Genomic DNA, 20,387 nt, shown 5'->3' on the forward strand with positions numbered 1-20,387 from the left:
TTCTGGCAGACTCTTAAGGAGTCTGTTAGAGATACCGTCGGCACCGGGTGCCTTTCGGTTGGGGGTTCCTTTGATGAGTGTTCGCACCTCATCCAGTGTAACGGGGGGGAGTGACTCTACTGGAGGGATCGACAGGATTCGCTCCACCTCGGATTCTACCTTCTCTAGATGATCATCGGGCACCGGAAGGGTACTCGGCATGCATTGGGCCTCTAGGCTGTCTGCTAGGCATTCAGCCTTTTCTTCATCAAATAAGGCCGGACTGTTGTTTGTTCGGACTAAGGGCGGAAGGTCGGAGTAACACTGGTCTGTTTTGAGGGTTTTGGCTACTCGCCAGTACGCGGTATGGCAGGGGGTGAGTTCTTTGGTGAACTTATCCCATCTGTCTCGCCGAAGTTCCGCTATGCGACTCTTTACTTCGCGCTGTAAATCTCGCAGGCGGGTTCGGTTCTCTTCTGAGGGATAGCGGTCATACGCTCGTGTGGCTGCATTCTTAGTGCGCAGCAGAGCCCTTACATCATCAGGCAGGTTCCATCTACGGTCGCCCGTATCCGGAACCTCCCTGGAGCAGTCCTTGACTGCCGACTGCAGGTGCTCTGTTAGCGCGTCAATGGCTGTAGTCGTCTCCTCGATAGATTCGACTACGTCCGGGATGCGGTCCAGTACCGGAGAGTTAGTCGACTCGAGGACTTTCTCGAGCCGGCTCCAGTCCGTGACCGTTTTAAATTGAGGCGCCCCGTCTGCAGGTGGGCCTAGCGAGAATGTGACGGGGCGGTGGTCGGAGATGAGTTCGGCATGGACCTCCATAGAACTCAGCCTTAAGGCTACGTTCTTTAGTAGGGCCATGTCGAGGATGGAGGGCTGATGAGCAGTGTTTGCCGGATAGTGCGTGAAGTGCACTGGGGGAAGGATGTCGAAACCCATGGAGAGCGAAAGGCGTTCCAGGGTGAGACCGTTTGGGTTCGGATAAGCACAGCTCCAAAGGCTGTGCTTGCAATTTAGATCTCCGGCAATAATTACCGAATCCCCCAGGTCCATGAGAGCTTGGAGGTCGGCCCGGAGTAGCTTTTTGGAGGGAGAGAGATATGCCGATGCTATATAGATCGGTCGGTGGTCTGTCATCGCGAGGAGGCATATCGAGGCTTCCATGTTTACGAGCGGAGGCGTGTCGATCGGAATGCACTGAAGGGACCTTCGGTAATAAATTAACGTACCGCCGCCGCGACTGATGCGGTCATTGCGTACGATATTGTAGTTTGCGATTCTAAACAAAGTGCGGGAATGTTAAAATATTTAATAGTATTGATTTAAATTAAATAAATAAAAGAAAGTCTATCAAATTCGTATTTTTTTTATTACAACCCTAGGTGTACGAATACTTTCTACACTCACTGTATATATATATATATATATATATATATATATATATATATATATATATATATATATATATATATATATATATATATATATATATATATATATATATATATATATTGCACTAAAACATACAGTAACAACAATAAGTTAATAACAATGTTAGCAAAGGCGAACTTATCTCTAAAAGAGATCTCTTCCAGTCAACCTGAGACAGTGGCATAGGAAGTAGTGAGTGGGCAGTAGTAGTGCTAAACAGAAGTTAAAATAATAAATATTTACATAAATTATAAATCATATATATATATATATATATATATATATATATATATATATATATATATAAAGATACAATATTAATACATGCATATGAATATAAACCTACATAAATAAGAATATATATACATATACATATATATATACACATGCACACACACACATACACACGCATATACACACGTTAAATACAACATATAAACATCAAATAAAGAGTGCACAATGATGACAGTCTTCTAATCATTTTTTATATTTAAACAAAATTGGAAAGATAGAATGATTTTAATCTTTTCTTGAAGGAACTGCTAGACGGGCTATTCTGAATACTCACTGGAAGTTTATTCCACAACTGTACAGCACGGTATGCAACTATTTATAGGGGAGGACTATGTTTAGCAGTGGGCAATTAAGGGCTGGTATGCTGATAATGATGAAGTATAGACGTGATACTAACACGTTTAACCGGTTGCATGACGTCTTGATATAATAAAAAATCTGCACCGATTTTGATGATTATTTTTGGCAATAATGATTTGTTTTAAGATAATAAGTACGGATATTGTTCTAGATTTGGACTAACGTCGTTACAATGCTGATTCTGTTGTAGTTGTTTGGAGGAAATAAATAACAACTAACTTGATTATATTACTGATTCACATATAATGATAGAATGACAACAGAAATGAATGTGAGAAGTAAACGTGGCCGTCATGTCTGTACGTCCAGTGCGATAGATAGAAAGAGGTGAAATATCTATGTACAATTAAATTAACCTACTTGATGGAAAAGAAAGTAATGATGTTGACAAGTAGCTGTGAGATGAATATTTACAATATTTATTTACAGACGCCACACTGTCTTACACCAATTATAGATAGCGAATCAAGATAAAACACACACCACACTAAGGTTAGATCTTCGAAACACAACTGTGAAAACTGCATCCAATTTGACGAAGTAGGTTTTGCGTGATACCAAAATAAACATGGGTCGGCAACGCGCGCGTAATACCTCTGGTATTGCAGGTGTTCATAGGCTACGGTAACCGCTTACCATCAGGTGGGCCGTATGCTTGTTTGCCACCTCAGTGGTATTAAAAAAAACATATAGATAGACAATATTTCTAAAAATTATTGTTTTTGCTTCTTAAATTTTTCTGAAATATCTCCCGTGTATGGTCAATTTACCATATGCATGCCGTGTGGCCCCGGCATAGAATGGGCCACTCTTCTTTTCCCGTAAGTGTCGTAAGAGGCGACTGAGAGGAGATAATGGACGAGGGACGGGCAGCAGTGTCCGTCTTAAAATTAATTATAATTTCTTTTCGACTTTAAAAGTCGGTTGATAATTAAAAAATTTATAATAAGAAGTTCTAAAGAAATATATATATATATATATGTTTTATACAACTTAGAATGGCAAACAAGCTGACAGCCCACCTGATGTAAAGTGGTAACCGTCGCCTATGGACATGAGCAGTACCATGGACAGAGTATACTGTTTCGCCCATGATACCCCCCATGCGTTGCCATTCCTGAGGACTCGGGTGTTATTCCTCCGCATACAGTAAATTCACGCCATATCCCACCTTTCAAACCGAAACACATACAAACACAACTGCTTTACGATTAAAACACGAATGGGACAGAGGTACTCAAGCAATCGACTTTTGTACAAAGTCTCCCTCTGACGAATGTTTTGCTGCTTGCAACATTATTAATTACACCATATAATTTATTTTTTGTTTCTTTTTTTAATATATAACTTTTCAAATGCTTCACTTACATTGGTAACACATGTATTTCTCAGAGACGTCTCACAGGGCACTATTATTGGGTCTAAACTAAACGTTTATTTCGGCGACTATTAGGTACTAATCAGTCTTATTTATATATGGTATATATATATATATATATATATATATAAGTATTACTTATTTATATATATACGTAGATTATATTATACAAGTAATCCGGCCCGGCTTCGCCCGGGTAGATAGAATTTTCAAAAATAATATATAACCTATGTAACTCGCTGGTAATGTAGCTTTCTATTGGTGCAAGTATTATTATAAACGGTCGAGTAGTTCATGAGTTTATTTATTACAAACAAACAAACCTTTCTTTTTTCTGTATTAGCATACATACAGATATCTTTTTTACTATATTTAAATATGATTTGTCATTTTATCTTGATAAAAAGTGTATAATAAAATTCCCAAAAATATAAGAGAAGTACCTTTCGCCCGTTTTAAAACGAAATGTTTCTACATTCTAAAATGATTTTATTGATGTACATAATGTAATTAATTCCAATATATTATATATTACTATATATTATTACGAATTTGATTATTGTAAATTAATTAATTTATTGTAAAATTAATTAGTAACTTAAAAAAAAATATGCAACTTGGAATGGTAAACAAGCTGACGGCCCACCTGATGGAAAGTGGTAACCGTCGCCTATAGACATGAGCAGTACCATGGACATAACAGAGTATACTGTTTCACCCATAACACTTCCCATGCGTTGCCATTCCTGAGGACTCAAATGTTATTCCTCTGTATCCTGTAATTAACTGCAAACACAACTGCTTCACGGTTGAAACACGAATGGGACAGAGGTGTCCAAGCAAACGACTTTACAAATTCATTCATACAATTTGCATGTGTAATATCAGCTGAATATGGAATTGTCTATTTATGAAATGAGAGCTCTGTATTATCTATTCAAAGCAAATCAAGTGTTTTCTTCTACTCTCTTCTAATATGCTAAAAGGATGGAGGATCAAGGTGCGAAATAAAATAATCATTATAAAAATGAAATAATTTATTAACTGCAAAATATTATTAATACAAAATATCATCCATCCAATTAACAATATTTATTTTGTACATACATTAAGGGTGGGCAATATATAACAACAATATATATATATATATATATATATATATATATATATATGTTTTATACAACTTAGAATGGCAAACAAGCTGACGGCCCACCTGATGGAAAGTGGTAACCGTCGCCTATACACATGAGCAGTACCATGGACAAAACAGAGTATACTGTTTCGCCCATGATACCCCCCATGTGTTGCCATTCCTGAGGACTCAGGTGTTATTCCTCTGTATTTTTGTAAATTCACTGCCATATCCCACCCTTCAAATCGAAACACAGCCATGCAAACACAACTGCTTCACGGTAGAAACACAATTGGGACAGAGGTGGCCAAGCAAACGACTTTTGTACAATGTCTCCCTCTGGTTACAGTTACAGTGTCTATTTATTTATTCATTCATTAGTACATATATGTGTACATGGCGGACTTAATGCTAAAAGCATTCTCTCCCAGTCAACCATAGGCAAGTGTCAGAATACTCGAATGCGGTACTACTAATTATTGATATACATACATACTAAAATTACATATATAAACGAATAGATATATATAAATAACAAATATATTTACACATATATGACATATACTATATTATACACGAAATTGAGAATAATATAAAGTACTTATTGCTCGGATAAAGTAAAGAAGTGAGCGCGAACGTTTTTTTTGAAAGAAAGTTTAGTGTCGAAGCATAGTTATTAAATTATTTTAATTTATCTATTAAAATTATTACTAGAGAAACTGGAACATATAAGGAATACTGATGCGGTCATTTTTCTATTATATTTATTATTACCAAGCTTACAGTTTACTTACAAATTGTTCTGTAAAATTTCGTATCACAGTTCGTAACGCACTTAATTTTCACTTTCGCTTCACTTAAATTTTCACCTCAACAAATTTTTATATTCTGTATAATATATAATATAATAAATTAATAATTACAATAAATAATTATAGAAGTGATTTATTTATATTTATTTATTAATACTATAGTACACAGCTTACAGAATATGAAAATTAGTTGAAGTGAAAATTTTAGTGAAGCAAAAGTGAAAATAAGTGTGTTACGAACTGTGATACGAAATTTTACAGAATAATATTAAATTTTCTACTTCTATAGTTTGATTTGTATTTTTTTTTTTATTTGTGTTGTTTTATTTCCTATTTGTAATTGTATATTTGTATGTATAAGGTAAAGAGTTAAATAAATTAGCATCTATTAGCAAAGTAATCACAGAGTTCAACCCAAACCTGAATTTAGATGGTTCATGACTGATGATTAATGGAGGATGAACAATGAACAGCGCTGTTCGCTTAGGTGAAATGTAAAGTGATTAATGTTTAAAAACGTTAATACCGAAGCCTATAGTAGTGAGACAACTTAGAAATTATCTGCGAATTTTCAAAAACAAATGAATATTTTTAAATTTTCTATATTTTATTCATATAATAGTTTGATAGTTAAATAAAACATTAATAATGCAATTAGGTTATAAATATTAATCTATCACTGAAAATGTTTATTTTGATGTTAAAAAACGTAGATTTAAAATTCTAAACTAAACCAAATAATGCAAATAAACGCAAGCTTATGAAAAAACTTTGTTTAAACAACTTTTCAACTTGATAAATCGAGAATTTATTTCTTATTACAGGATACAAACTATCATTCTTTTAGTTTAAATCTACCTGTGTACTGGATTATAGATTATTTGATAAGAATACCAAATTATATTTTTTTAATCTCTCAAGATATTCTCCCAAAATTTAGTACACTTGGCGTTTAATGGTGCACTTGATAATTGTCTTTTATTGATCTTTAAAATAGATCTTATTTCGAACGTGTGTATCTCTACCATTGTTGTCTTGTGGTTTAACTATTTTATTTTCATTTACATTACCCCCAACGACTCCCAGCCTCCAGAAAGTTTCATCTACATCATCCACATAGGACTCTTCAACGTTATATTTGTTAATACCTTTCTCTGGGATTAATTTATCATTATCATTGTTTACACTGCCTGTTTTTTTATTAGTTCCACCAAATTTATTATTGGCATCATTTATATTAATTACTGTATGTTTATTTCGTACATTATCATTAAAAAATATCTTATCATTAAAATTGCCCGTAACAGGTTGATTAACATTAGGTGCCGTATACAGAAAGCTGCCTATATGCACTTCCACTTTGTCCTTAATAATAATCGTAATGTTAGTGCCATTTTTGGTCAAACCTGGTGAGCATATGGGATAGTCGCTCCAGCCTCCCGCGCTGCACGTCATGGGTTGTGGATCACCACCATAGTAGTAATAGTAGTTGACCTTGCACTGAGGCCTGGCGATGGTGCCTTGCGGTTCGTAGTCGTTGCAAGGGCGTCTGCCGTCGACACCGTTGGCCGAGTAGCAGTAATAGTCGATGCTGGCGTGCCGGTTTAGATGGCAGAGTCCTGGAAAATACCATACCAATATAATCCTAATAATAGCTGAAAGCATCAATTTAGTATGAGACGCTTGTCGGTTGTCGTTTTTCGACCCACATTCCTTTCAAAGGATGCTAACCATTCTAACAGCGTTGTAGACTTATATATTTCAAATTTATATCATTGTGGCCTCAAAAATGTATGTAACGATTGGCACTCGATTCTTTTTGTCTATACCGCAAAAGATTTGGCGTGAAGGAAGATAGTTATATATAATATACTATATTTACTACTTTTTTTGATTGGGAATTTTTTTTTTATGCAACTTAGAATGACAAACAATCTGACGGCCCATCTGATGGAAAGTGGTAACTGTTGCCTATAGACATGAGCAGTACCATGGACATAACAGAGTATACCGTTTTGTCCATGATACCACCCATGCGTCACCATTCCTGAGGACTCAGGTGTCATTCCTCTGTACCCTGTAAATTCACTACCATATCCCACCCTTCAAACTGAAACGCAGCCATGCAAACACAACTGCTTCACAGTAGAAACACAATTGGGACTGAAGTGACCAAGCAAACGACTTTTTTACAAAGTCTCACTCTGGTAAACTCAACTAAACCTATATTCTTCTCCATTCCATAGAGTAAGTGAATTTAGTAGTGATTGGTGTGATGTACTCATTAAAGTTGAGACTGCAAGTTCCCCCGCTCCTGCCACTCCTCTGGGTGACGTCCGGGCGGGTGGTCGTGTGAGTCGCATTGTGACATATTATTGTTTATTATTTCCTACACCTACCTACCATACGAGGAGGACAGCACAAAATTGGCGACGAGGTGAAAATTTGTAAGTAAAAAATATATATATATATATATATGTCATACGACTACAAAATTACCTGTTCTAATCAGTCCAAAGAGTGTAACTATTGCGTTGTTATTTTAATGTAACTTGACACGAATAACATTAAACTGTTAAATTTCTAAATTCACAAGGAAGAGAGAAGATAATTTATTAATTCTCAATCAATTTATTAAATATAGAAAAGACTAAAAGCAATTTCAAAAAGAAATAAAGATTTGATTCTATAAATTGTATAGAGAGAGCAAAATATTGATAATACATATTACGGTGCATAGTACGTTTTGTAATTTAGCGACACACTGTGACTGATTTTAACGCGTTTGCGCATCATAGTCGTACAATAACTTGCTATACATGCCTAAACAAATGGTCGGCGTTTGTTGATGTCTAGGTATACCGTACCGCTTACTTTCTGTTTATATTTACATCACAGTATAAGTGATTATAACAGTTGAATTCTTAAGATAAGTAGTTCGGGGATACCAGCGAATACTGACTATACATACAACAAAATGTGCCTGCATGTATTAGCCGAGTCGGAGTAATTATTTTGACAAATAAAATACACCGTACAATCCGAATGAGCAAAGCCCATTAAATACATAATTCCACATAAACTGTAATCTATTTAGATACAAGTTTATGCAATTGGTGGTTCCGATTATAGAGGTTGCTTCCATAATAAATAGATTTGTATGTAGGTATAAACCTAATACAAATGTAATTATCATAAGATAATTATGATATATTCAAACACTTCACATTAACTTCATTATTTGACAGATATTTGGTAAGAGTTGAGGTTACGATTTTGTTTTTCTTACAAGGAACCAGCAGAATATTAGCGTTGCCGGTAGTTCTCTGCTTAATTCTGAATTGGTTACCCTTTCGCCGTTGGGGCACATAAATTTACCTACGTATTTATGTTGGTTTATAAGTTCAAAAGGCTGTGTTTGTAACTGAGAATAATCCATTTATCCACCTGTACAACAAGTACAAGTATTCGCATTTACAATATTGTTGCCTACAATTATAATAGCATACATTATTACGGTAGGTAGGTATAATCATTTAATAAAAAATAAAATAAAAATAGCCTTTATTCCTGAATTACAGATTCTTTTTTAAATTGTAAATATGTATAAATAATTAATGTTGACATCAGCAACATCTTATTTTTCAGGTTGTTTTAGAACAATCATTTTAGTATATTCATTTACAAACACAAAATTCTGAAAAAATATAATAATAACAACTTATAATATTTTATTTAGATTCAATCCTTGACGGGGTAGTCAGACGCATTTGTCGACTACGATATACGGTTAATATATTTGTTAATAATAGTAACATAATTGGTTATTTGTCGATTATCATTAGTTGACAGTATTTATATAAATACGTATAAATAATATACCACCATAAAATTCCCGTTTTGCAAATTGTCTTATTATAACATCTCAATTGTCAAATCGTAGAAAAATGCAGTTCCTCAGAACTTAAGTTAAAAGATAATTCTACTTAAATAGAAATAAATATTGTGGAAGCAATTCAATAGAGACTGATGAAAGATCAGTAAAAGGACACTAAAGAAACCAAATCTTGTAAAGAGATTTCTGTGAAGAATATACGGTGTATGAAATGTGAGAGTACATATCAAAATAGTTATGATGCACAATGTGTTGCAAGAAATAACTTTTGCTAAAAGTGTGGATTTATAAGCCATTTAGGTTAAAAGCAATATCGCACTAATCGAAATAAGTGCATGAATGTGCAAGCGATAGTTATATGGCGAAATAAATAGTATAAACCAAATAATCCATCAAGTAAAAAATAAATAAAGTTACCAAACAATCATTCAACTCTCCTATAACTACATTCATACTGAATGTTGAACATACTCTATTCCACTATAAAATATCTTGCCAAAATAGTGGAACTAAATGTTAACCATACTCTATTCCATTATAAAATATCTTGCCAAAATTGTGGAACTAAGTGTAACTCTATTTTATTATAAAATATCTTGTCAAAATGGTGGAACTAAATGTTAACCATCCTCTATTCCACTATAAAATATATATCTTGCCAAAGTGATGGAGTTACATTAAACATACCCATTGATTTGGGTACAAAACTAGTATACCCATAAATTCGGGTACAAAACTAACATACCCATCAATTCGGGTACAAAACTAACATACCCATCAATTCGGGTACAAAACTAACATACCCATAAATTCGGGTACAAAACTAACATACCCATCAATTCGGGTACAAAAGTAACATACCCATCAATTCGGGTACAAAACTAACATACCCATCAATTCGGGTACAAAACTAACATACCCATCAATTCGAGTACAAAACTAACATACCCATCAATTCGGGTACAAAAGTAACATACCCATCAATTCGGGTACAAAACTAACATACCCATTAATTCGGGTACAAAACTAACATAATAATTGACATAATATTATATACCCATCAATTCGGGTACAAAAGTAACAATAATAATAATAGTCGACAAAACCTAGGACTACTTAAAACTACTTAAAAAAAAAAAACTAACCAAGAAAAATCTGACAAAATTCTAGGACATATCGAGTCCTAAAGACTCGCTGATGTACTGGGCCCATTTAAAATGTCAGTCTTGGTTGGATCTGGAAGAAGTAGAGAAAAATTGTACTCGCAGCTTATTGTGTACCTAAGAGACTGCTATGATTCATTATATATTACAATTAAGTTGCATATTAATTTACTAAACACAAAACAAACAAAAAAATCCAAAATTCAAATTCAATATCTAAATGAACATCAGTTAGATATTGATCATAAAATCAAGTGTTTAGTAAAATAAAATAGTATAGCTCAAATAAACAGAAAATATAATCGAACTTGTAGACAAAGCTGCGAATTGAGTTTCTCTAGTCATAGTTATTTTAAAGAATAGAAAAAAGGAATATGAATCTGTCTGTCAAGGGAAAAGTCCTAAACAAAAAATGTGCATGCTAATCTTGGTAAAAAACATGTTACAATTACTACATAATTAAAATACCTAATATGTATTTACTGCACACACACAACGAGATTTGTTTATGCAAATAAATTTATCTTTATCTAAACCTGGCTTAAAAGATGCTTTTTATCAAATTGAGATTAGAATGTACTTAAGTTTTTTATAACAAGCAAGTGGTTATTTCGTTTCGATTACGATCCTACTACAATAAATAATTAAAACTCTGTTTATTTAAACAGTATTTACCAAATCTCTGTTTACAGTGACTAAATATTATATTATTTAGTTTGTGTAACAATGATACTTGTAACTTAACGTGTCAAAATCTATAAATTATATAAATATAATTTATTACTTTAAGTATCTTTATTTTTAATAACAGAGACTTACCTTAGTTTAAATATAAACAAATATTGGTCACGGTTTTGTAGCAAGACATGTAAACCATCAACTAATAGGTATATTATAATATACACATGAATGTTTTAAATGTAATAATTGGAAATAATTCCAAATAAAGGAAATGAATAAGACACCTAAACATGTATTAAATATCTTACACAAGATTAACTGTTTGTTTGTTAATATTTTAATTTCGAACAAATGATGTAAGGCTAAAACATGTCCTACATCTATTTAAATTCGCGATTCACAACGCGAAAGTTTAAAAATGTGTTCAACGTATTTTAACTTTGTAAGGCAAAATAATATACCTACATATCTGTACACGTAGGTTACAAATAATGTATTAATAAAGGATTTATGTTCATGTTTAATCAATCGTAAGTAGAATTTTTAGGGCATGAGCTAATCTCAGAAAGTATTACTTGTAAGTCCCTAAAGACTATAGAATCACTTAGAAAACCAATTTTTTGAAAAATTTTAAAGTTATAAAACTAGTAACCTATTTTGAGAAATAAATATGATAATGTGTTATAATAATATTTAGATTTTATGCGTAAATATTTTAGATATATGTATATAACTGTATATTATCAATATCTTAAATTACAAGTTGTACACAGTCACACTTATCTATCTTTATCAGTTTATTGGTACACAATAAAAGAAAATGGACTCAAAATTTGGCTACAATGACTGAACAAATACGTAAAATGTTAAGGCGTAAGCTCGCTAAATATACTGTATTCAGAGTTCTGGAAAGAAAAGCAAACATTTACAGTAATTCGTAATTTCAAAGCAAAAAGAGTTAGTAAATTGTGGACACTTAAGTTTTATAAGCCATGCAATTAGTAGTTAGATGCTCCCAGGAAAACTGAACCTTAAAGTCAATCATTACAAACTCTTTAAATACGAATTCTGAGTCCTTTATTAATGGTTTTCTATTTTTATTTCATTTGAGATAGCGTAGACGAGCATTCGCTACGACTCATGATAATTATTCTGGCACCCCGGCACTGTTGCCATAAACAGTAGATTATGTATCAAGGTACAAAGGATTGATACCAGTCTCGGTACATATAATAGATGTTGTAATCAATGTTCATGAAGAAATAAAATTTTGTCTACATTACATCTGATCTAAAACAATATATTATGTAACATTCCTAAAATTAATCGATGTCTAAACTATAATAAATGTGACATACTTATGTAAATATTGAGATTATAAATAGTAACGTCTCTAATATTGTCAGTATATGTATTGTAGGAATTATTAATTGGAATTCTGATATACTTAGTATAAGACCATAAATCTTCTTAAAAGTACATAAATAAAAGAAATTTTACAAGACTTGACACTTTATTCAGCACAACATTGGATAACTGCTTAGAATTTGGTATTAAACTATACTATTCGACACCATATCGACCGCAGTAGAACGAAGCAAGTAGAATACAAAAATGTGACATTATAATACGTGTACAAATAAATTAAAATTAAAAATCTGACTGGAGGGATAAACTCCTGCTATACCTCATAAGTTACAATATCATGCCACATTATTGATTTGTCATTAGAGATAAAATCTCTTCTATTGTACATGCTAAGAATAATGAGATTTATTTAGAATGGCAGAGACAAATCAATAAAAGAACATTTTAAAATTGGAAGGGAAAGATATAGTGACATAGATATTGAAAATAGGAGAAAGTGTATTCGGAATATAATTAAAGAAAATATATATGCGATACTTCAATCCCTGTATACATATACTTATTGGCGCTGTATCTAGAAGAAATTATGGGACTAGACAAAAATTGAGATGAAATATACACAATAATATACTTAAGAAGGTGGAAGATCAGTAAGAAATTATAAGGATGATGAAAAGAAAGATCTCGATGGACTTCGAGAGGAAATAGTCATATAGTTATTTTTATACAAACCAGTCTTATTATATTTAGTTGCCTAAGTTATATTTTGTAACATAATATATATGGTAATATCATGATATTATTTTAGTTACCTATGACTGTAATGTAAAACTATATTGTTGTAGTTGTATCTATATGAAATTTGTGAGTAATTGTATCCTTCACATTTTGTTGTAAACTCAACTTTGTTTGAAAAAAGCAACAGCTAAGTTTCTTGCCCGTTCTTCTTAGCTGAAATTGCATTCCGAATGGGCGGTAGATTTATAAAAAATATGACTATTCAAAAATGCTTAAAAAATAATAATTAAGTTTCCTAGAGTAAAAATATTCATATTCTATTATTAATTTTAAAATATTTTGAAAAGGGAGAGATGTGATGTACTCATTAAAGTTGAGACTGCAAGTCCCCCCGCTCCTGCCACTCCTCTGGGTGACGTCCGGGCGGGTGGTCGTGTGAGTCGCATTGTGACATATTATTGTTTATTATTTCCTACACCTACCTACCATACGAGGAGGACAGCACAATTGGTAAAGCAGTTAAAACGCCAACAGGTAATTTACAAACAAACAAACTCACATTCACGTTTACAATATTAGTAAATATTAAATTGCCAATCATGATACTCACGGACACACTTCGGTATCTCTTGTATGAATTGTCCATCGATGCATGTAACATCCACGGCTCCCTGGAGCTGATAACCAATATTGCAGGAGTACTGCAGGTAGATCTGCTTGTAAGATTTGCCTGGACTAGCGAACCTCTCGTTGGGTGCCACCCATTGGCCATTCTCGGGATACTCCGGCAGGATACAATTACCTACTTGTGGTGTACTGGAAAGACATTTAAGGTCGAATTATTTTTATAAATTTAAATATTAGGTTCCCATATTCCATGTTACAGTATTGGACATGTCTCTTGGCGAAAATGAGGCAATGGGTAATGGTTACGCCGCTTCGATTGTACCTGGGTTTATCTATTTTATTATGCTCTGTGGGCAAGTGACGCACCAAAAATGCCACAGAGCAGAGTGCAATAATCCCGCTTGCCGAGCGAACCCGTCGCGCGAGCGCATCGCATTAAAAATATATTATACAGTTTTGTGTTGGACAAATCAAACTTAAAGACAATTCCGTGCTATATTCTGCCCATCGAAGCCACCCAAAACAGCAAAGGAGACGAGGAGCTGTACTGCAGTGATTAGGTCATCCACTTAGATTAGTTCACCAGAGGGAGACTTTGTACAAAAGTCGATTGCTTGGGTACCTCTGTCCCATTCGTGTTTCAACCGTGAAGCAGTTGTGTTTGCATGGCTGTGTTTCGGTTTGAAGGGTAGGATATCGCATGATAATAATAAAAATAAAATAATGAAAGAAAAAAAAAAAAAAGAAAAAAAAAAATTTACTGGGTATAGAGGAATAACACCTGAGTCCTCAGAAATGGCAACGCATGAGGGGTATCATGGGCGAAACAGTATACTCTGTTATGTCCATGGTACTGCTCATGTCTATAGGCGACGGTTACCACTTTCCATCAGGTAGACCGTCAGCTTGTTTGCCAATCTAAGTAGTATAAAAAAATAAAATAAAAAAAAAACTTAGGCACACCGGCGCTGTAGCAGCGCTCGTGAGTTGCAGCTATCGAAGGTACGCATAATTTCCGCCTTTCGCCTTGACCAGGTAGCATTTCTCTTTGAGCCAATTTGGGGAATGAACTTTCCACCATTTGCTCGAGTCTGGATGTTCTGGGTTGTATCGCTAGATAGTCGTAGGTTTTTTTTTTATTATCATCATCGTATCAGTCTTTAATTGTCCACTGTTGGGCATAAACCTCCCCCTTGACGGAATATGCCAGTATTTGCCATGCTTAACAGAAGCATTGGCAACCGCAATCAGGCTTTAGACATGTTTTAAGAGGGACGCAGCTGCCCATCCTTCGACCTATCTTAGTCGTCTCTTACGACACCCACGGGAAAAGAATGGGTGGCTTCTATTATGACCATTCTGTGCCCATAACTGCAAAAGCAGCCTACGTCTAGTTAACACTAATCTCCGAGCAGCGATCTAATACTTTGCCTGAAGATTCCTCGTTTATAGGTGAAACACGTGTCGTAAAACGTGCGTGGACAAAATGGCAGTCGGTGGTCGATGGCTAATATGGAAGGTTAGTGGTGATCAATCTTCGAGTGTTGCCAGTCGCACGCATACTAATGGTAGCGGAATTAAACAAAATATTTTGATCAATCTAGTTTAAAAAGCTAAATGTAATCTCACCTAGGCCTGGGTGTATTATTACTGTTATTATTATTATTATCGGACGGTAATGGTTTAACGTCTACTCCGCTCTTGTTGCACAGTTCTGGTGACTCATCCGAGCCGTCTGCACATTCTTGTTTCTGTAATATTAACAGTTAATTACATTTCTAGATGTTACAGTCTATAACCACTTAAGTAGATGCCGGCTATGTTACATTATCAGGCGATGTTACAATTTAAAATCACTCGAATATATTACCCCCTAAATCGCGATATAAATGGTTTAAGTAGCTTTGATTCTAAGGCGATATTATTTGATTTATAATGTTCTGTAAAGACTCTGTAATTTATTTATATATATATATATTTTTATCTTTTTATTTAGAAGCTTTTATCCTATAAGGATATATCGGCCTCATCGTGCCCTAATTTTATAAAATACAACTCACACACTTAAAACATTGATACATAAATAAATAATACATAATATCTAAGTAGTCTATTTTGATAAAGGGAATTATCGATACAAAAATATAGTAATTAAAGATTTCGCCATTCCGGAGTGTGGCTCTGCGTATATATTTGAAAACAAACCAGTCTCCCGTCTATTGAGACTATATTATTGTATCAATACTTGCCTTTGTGTTTTGTATTACGTACATTCGGATATCGTATGCTGAACATCATCCAATGTGTTACAAACATCACAATTCGGATTATTAACTTTTTTCATGACTATGTAATATGTAACATAATCAACGAATATTATAGGTTATTTTTACATATACAGGCCAACCAGCATAATCAAACTAACCAGAGGGAATCTTTATACAAAAGTCGTTTGCTTGGGTACCTCTGTCCCATTCATGTGTGTGTTTTTTTTTTTTTTTTTTTTTTACAACACAGGGGGCAAACGATCATGCGGCTCACCTGGTGATGACTACCGCCGCCCATGATCACCCACAACACCAGCGGCATTGCAGGTGTGCTGCCGGCCTTTTAAAAAGGAATATACTCTTTTCTTGAAGGTTATGTTGTCGTATCGGTTCGGAAATACTGCTGCTGAAAGTTGATTCCAAAGAATGGTTGTGCGTGGAAGAAAGTGCCTTGAAAAACGCACGGTGGAAGACCGCCACTCGTCCAGATGATTGGGATGAAACTTTAGTTTGTGGCGGGTTGTACGGTGGTGAAAATCAGCAGCAGGTATCAATCCGAACAATTCCTCAGAGTGTATCATGGGCGAAACAGTATACTCTGTTATGTCCATGGTACTGCTCATGTATATAGGCGATACTAGTAGTTACTACTTTCCATCAGGTGGGCCGTCAGCTTGTTTGCCGTTCTAAGTTGTATAAAAAAAAACAATGTTACATAATTAGTAGATCAATATTTTACATAGCCTGAAGATGTAACATAAGCTACATAATAATAATAATACAATTTATTATTATAGTTACTAAGTATTTAGATTAAATTTTAACTTAATTAAATTATTGAGTTTTCAAATTTTACATATACTTAATTTTTTTAAATATGAAAGTGTTACTTTATTCTTTTTATTACTGCTTCCACTTACCCACTTGTGAAGGATAGTTCCTTTCTTAAAGTTCATTCAACTATTTCGATATTTTTTTTTGTGGGTAGTAAAGATTTTTTTGTAAATTTATATCGAGGACTTGCATTAAGGTTCAATGTTGAATGAAACTCCTGGTAAACCTGACCTATCATCTTCCTACCCTTATCCCAATTATTATATGGGGTCGGCGTAATATGGTTTTATCCATATTACAAAAAGATTTGGTTTATAGTTTTACGACCGGCCGCCTGCCTGACGTCAACCCTCTTTGGGACCTGATAAACTTGACTGTATAGGAAAATTCTTTATTGCAGATACAATAATTTACTGTAAGAAAGACTTACGCCGTTGCAATCGGAGCCCTGGTCGACGCATGCGCCGTACGCGCACTGGAACAGATACGAGTAGCATGTGTTCCCGGCGCACGCGCGGACGGTCTCGTCCGATCCGTCGCTGCAGTCTGTCACTCCATCACACAAGCTCGCTGACGAGATCATCTCTCCATTCTCACACTTGAATTGTCCTCTGGAATGGGACATAATACAAATAAGTGTCATACAATATTTATTTATTTATTACATCCACTGGGTGAGCCTTACAGTCTTCCAATACGCTCACCCAGGAAAGCACGAGTACAATAACATATAAAACAGGAATATTACATAAAAATAACAAAAATAATAATATAAAAAGATTTAACTCGAACAAAAAACGTGTGAACACAAATACTCTGTGGTCACCCGACGAAACTCCAGCAAGTTGGAGGCAAACACACCCAATTGCGGATACTGGCCTCAAAATATAATTGAGTAGTTTCAATGCAAGAGATAGGAGAGCCTGCTTAGCGAACTCTGTTCTTCGTAATGGAACATCGAATAAGTGCCGTCGACGTGCTCGTACGTAGTTACTGGGCGCTCTTGGTATTGCTAATATATTGGTATATACCAGTTTTCTCACTGTATTCGATTGACTGGTAAAGATCTCTGTCAGAGATAAGTCCACCTTTGCTTACAATATTTATGAATGTATTATCTATGTAATTCACATGTGCAATAAAGAAATATATGTATAAGGTGGCATTTTGCACCCTTTTATGCCGACAGTATGTAACAGCGAAGCACTAGTTAAGGATAAAAAGATGGGATCTAAGATCAGTTAGGTCATCATGTCGAATTCACTAGAAATTCAAAACGATGGTTTGCAGGGGGCCACGTGGAGATGGAGCATTGGCCCTGCATCTTCAGTCTAGTCCAAGCAGTTCCATTATAAACTGTATCCTGGTTTGGACAGTTAGTTAAGGCAATCAAATGAATGGATACTGTGATTCAAGATCTTCATATTATAAGGAATATTTAATTACAAAAAGTTATTATACACTAAAGAAATTTTTCAATGAGACAATTTAATTGTATTTTGTACCTATTTGTTTCAATGTATTAATGTTTTTTTTTTATTTTATGTTAATCGACGATACATATATATATATATATATATATATATATATATATATATATATATAATATAAAAATTTAGTTATGTACTTTATGAAATATTTATAAATGTGATTGCTACGCCCTTCCAGAGTTCATGTTGATTCTATACTTTTAATAACTTAAGACCTATATTGTTACAACATGTAATAGCAATAAATGATTGGTGGAATTGAATCATCAAGGTACAAAGGCTAAGCTATTGAAACAAGCATTTGGGGAAGCATTTAGACCGCTTTCTATCAGAGAGATTAAGCTACGTAAAATATGGTCACATAACTCGAAGAATCAATACCCGAAGAAAGGTTTTTGAATGGTGATCCTGTACGGGCTAATGTAGTGTAAGACGATCCTCCCACTAGATGGAGTGACCCCAAATGCATTGTAGGGAGTCGTTGCAGATGGCTCAGGATCGTTCCTTATGGCAATCTATGGGGGAGGCCTATGTTCAGCAGTGGACGGACAATGGCTGAGATGATGATGAAAATGACTTCGTAAAATAGATAAGAAATACTCACGCTACAACGTCTGTGTTATTCCTGCAGCGCGGTAGAAGCTCGTCTGAGTTGTCCGCGCACTCCTTGATCCCGTTGCATGGGGCGCTTCCGTCAACGCATGCCCCATACGTACACCTGAACCAGTTGCTCTGACATCTGGAAGATAGAAACAGACTTTAGGTTTCTGAGCATGTTCAGGTAATTTCCAGGAGATAAGTCCAGGGTTTCAAGTTTGTCTCCAATAAGTGTCTTGGCTAGGTGCTTAATAGAATCTAGTACATACAGTTCTCCTTCTTCAAGTTTCACTCTTATTGGAGATTGGACAACATAAGGGCAAATCAAATTTGTGAAACTACCTCTTCCATTCCCATTACCATTCTCGCATGGGGAAAAATAATTTTTATTAAGGGGGTTTAATTTCCCAATACGCCCTCCTAATAGGTCGACGTCCACGCGATTCCCCTGGAAACTATTGTGGTTAATTTTGGTGAAATTCATCAGTCATGATGGGTTAACTAACTTGCTTTCATCATCACCTATCACCCCGCACTGGTGCCCCGCCAGCATATACCGATAGCCCAGGCGGGGTTACCATTCACTTATCATCCATTAAAAAAAACCATTCCCGCAAGTTCTTCAGCCAGGTCACACTTTCCGTCGCAGTGTACGACGACATGACGCCGTCATTAGTTACATTAAACATGTGTTGAGCAGTACTAACCGGCTGCTTCTACAGAGCGGATGCGTCTCGTCGCTGCCGTCCGGACAGTCGACGACGCCGTCACACTTGCCGTCGAAGCCGATGCATGTACCGTCGCGACATTGCCACTGATTCTTTCTGTAAATTTCACATTATTCTTTTTATTTTCACTTTTAACTATTCACTATTAACTATTCACTATTTTAATTACATTCCTGTCTCTTACAAGTATGTTTTTGTAGATTTATTTTAGGTACAAATAAGACTCCAGTGAATTAAAACAATAGAGAATAGAAGAGGCAAAATGCTGGGTCATCTTATATGACATGATGGTTTTTTAAAGAGCATAGTAGAAGGAAAAATAGAGGGCAAAAGAGGAAGAGGAAGGCCAAGGAATAACTAGATGGGACAGATAAAATGCAATCGCTATGAGTTCAACTTTTTTTTTATAACACAAGGGGCAAACAGGCATGCGGCTCATTTGATGGTAAGTGATCACTGCCGCCCACAATCACCTGCAACACTAACGGCATTGCAAATGTGCTGCCGGCCTTTTAAAAAGGAATACGCTCTTTTCTTGACGGTTATGATGTTGTATCGGTTCGGAAATACTGCTGCTGGAAGTTTATTCCAAAAAGTGGTTGTGCGT

General features: G+C 34.8%; 1 protein-coding gene across 1 annotated transcript in view; it reads right to left on the reverse strand.

Moving 5' to 3' along the window:
* LOC113510109 (modular serine protease-like) overlaps window positions 1-20,387 on the reverse strand; it is a 37,493-nt gene that overhangs the window by 10,663 nt on the left and 6,443 nt on the right. The window contains exons 5-10 of the mRNA XM_026893526.3: window positions 19,760-19,876; window positions 19,060-19,194; window positions 17,396-17,576; window positions 15,494-15,615; window positions 13,848-14,053; window positions 6,799-7,011 (exon numbers count right to left, since the gene is read on the reverse strand). Of these exons, the coding sequence (XP_026749327.2) occupies window positions 6,799-7,011; window positions 13,848-14,053; window positions 15,494-15,615; window positions 17,396-17,576; window positions 19,060-19,194; window positions 19,760-19,876 (974 nt within the window). The remainder of the gene's footprint in view (window positions 1-6,798; window positions 7,012-13,847; window positions 14,054-15,493; window positions 15,616-17,395; window positions 17,577-19,059; window positions 19,195-19,759; window positions 19,877-20,387) is intronic.

The sequence above is a fragment of the Galleria mellonella genome, unplaced genomic scaffold, assembly GCF_026898425.1.
Source record: "Galleria mellonella isolate WM207_F2 unplaced genomic scaffold, CSIRO_AGI_GalMel_v1 utg121, whole genome shotgun sequence".
Classification (NCBI taxonomy): Eukaryota; Metazoa; Arthropoda; class Insecta; order Lepidoptera; family Pyralidae; genus Galleria; species Galleria mellonella.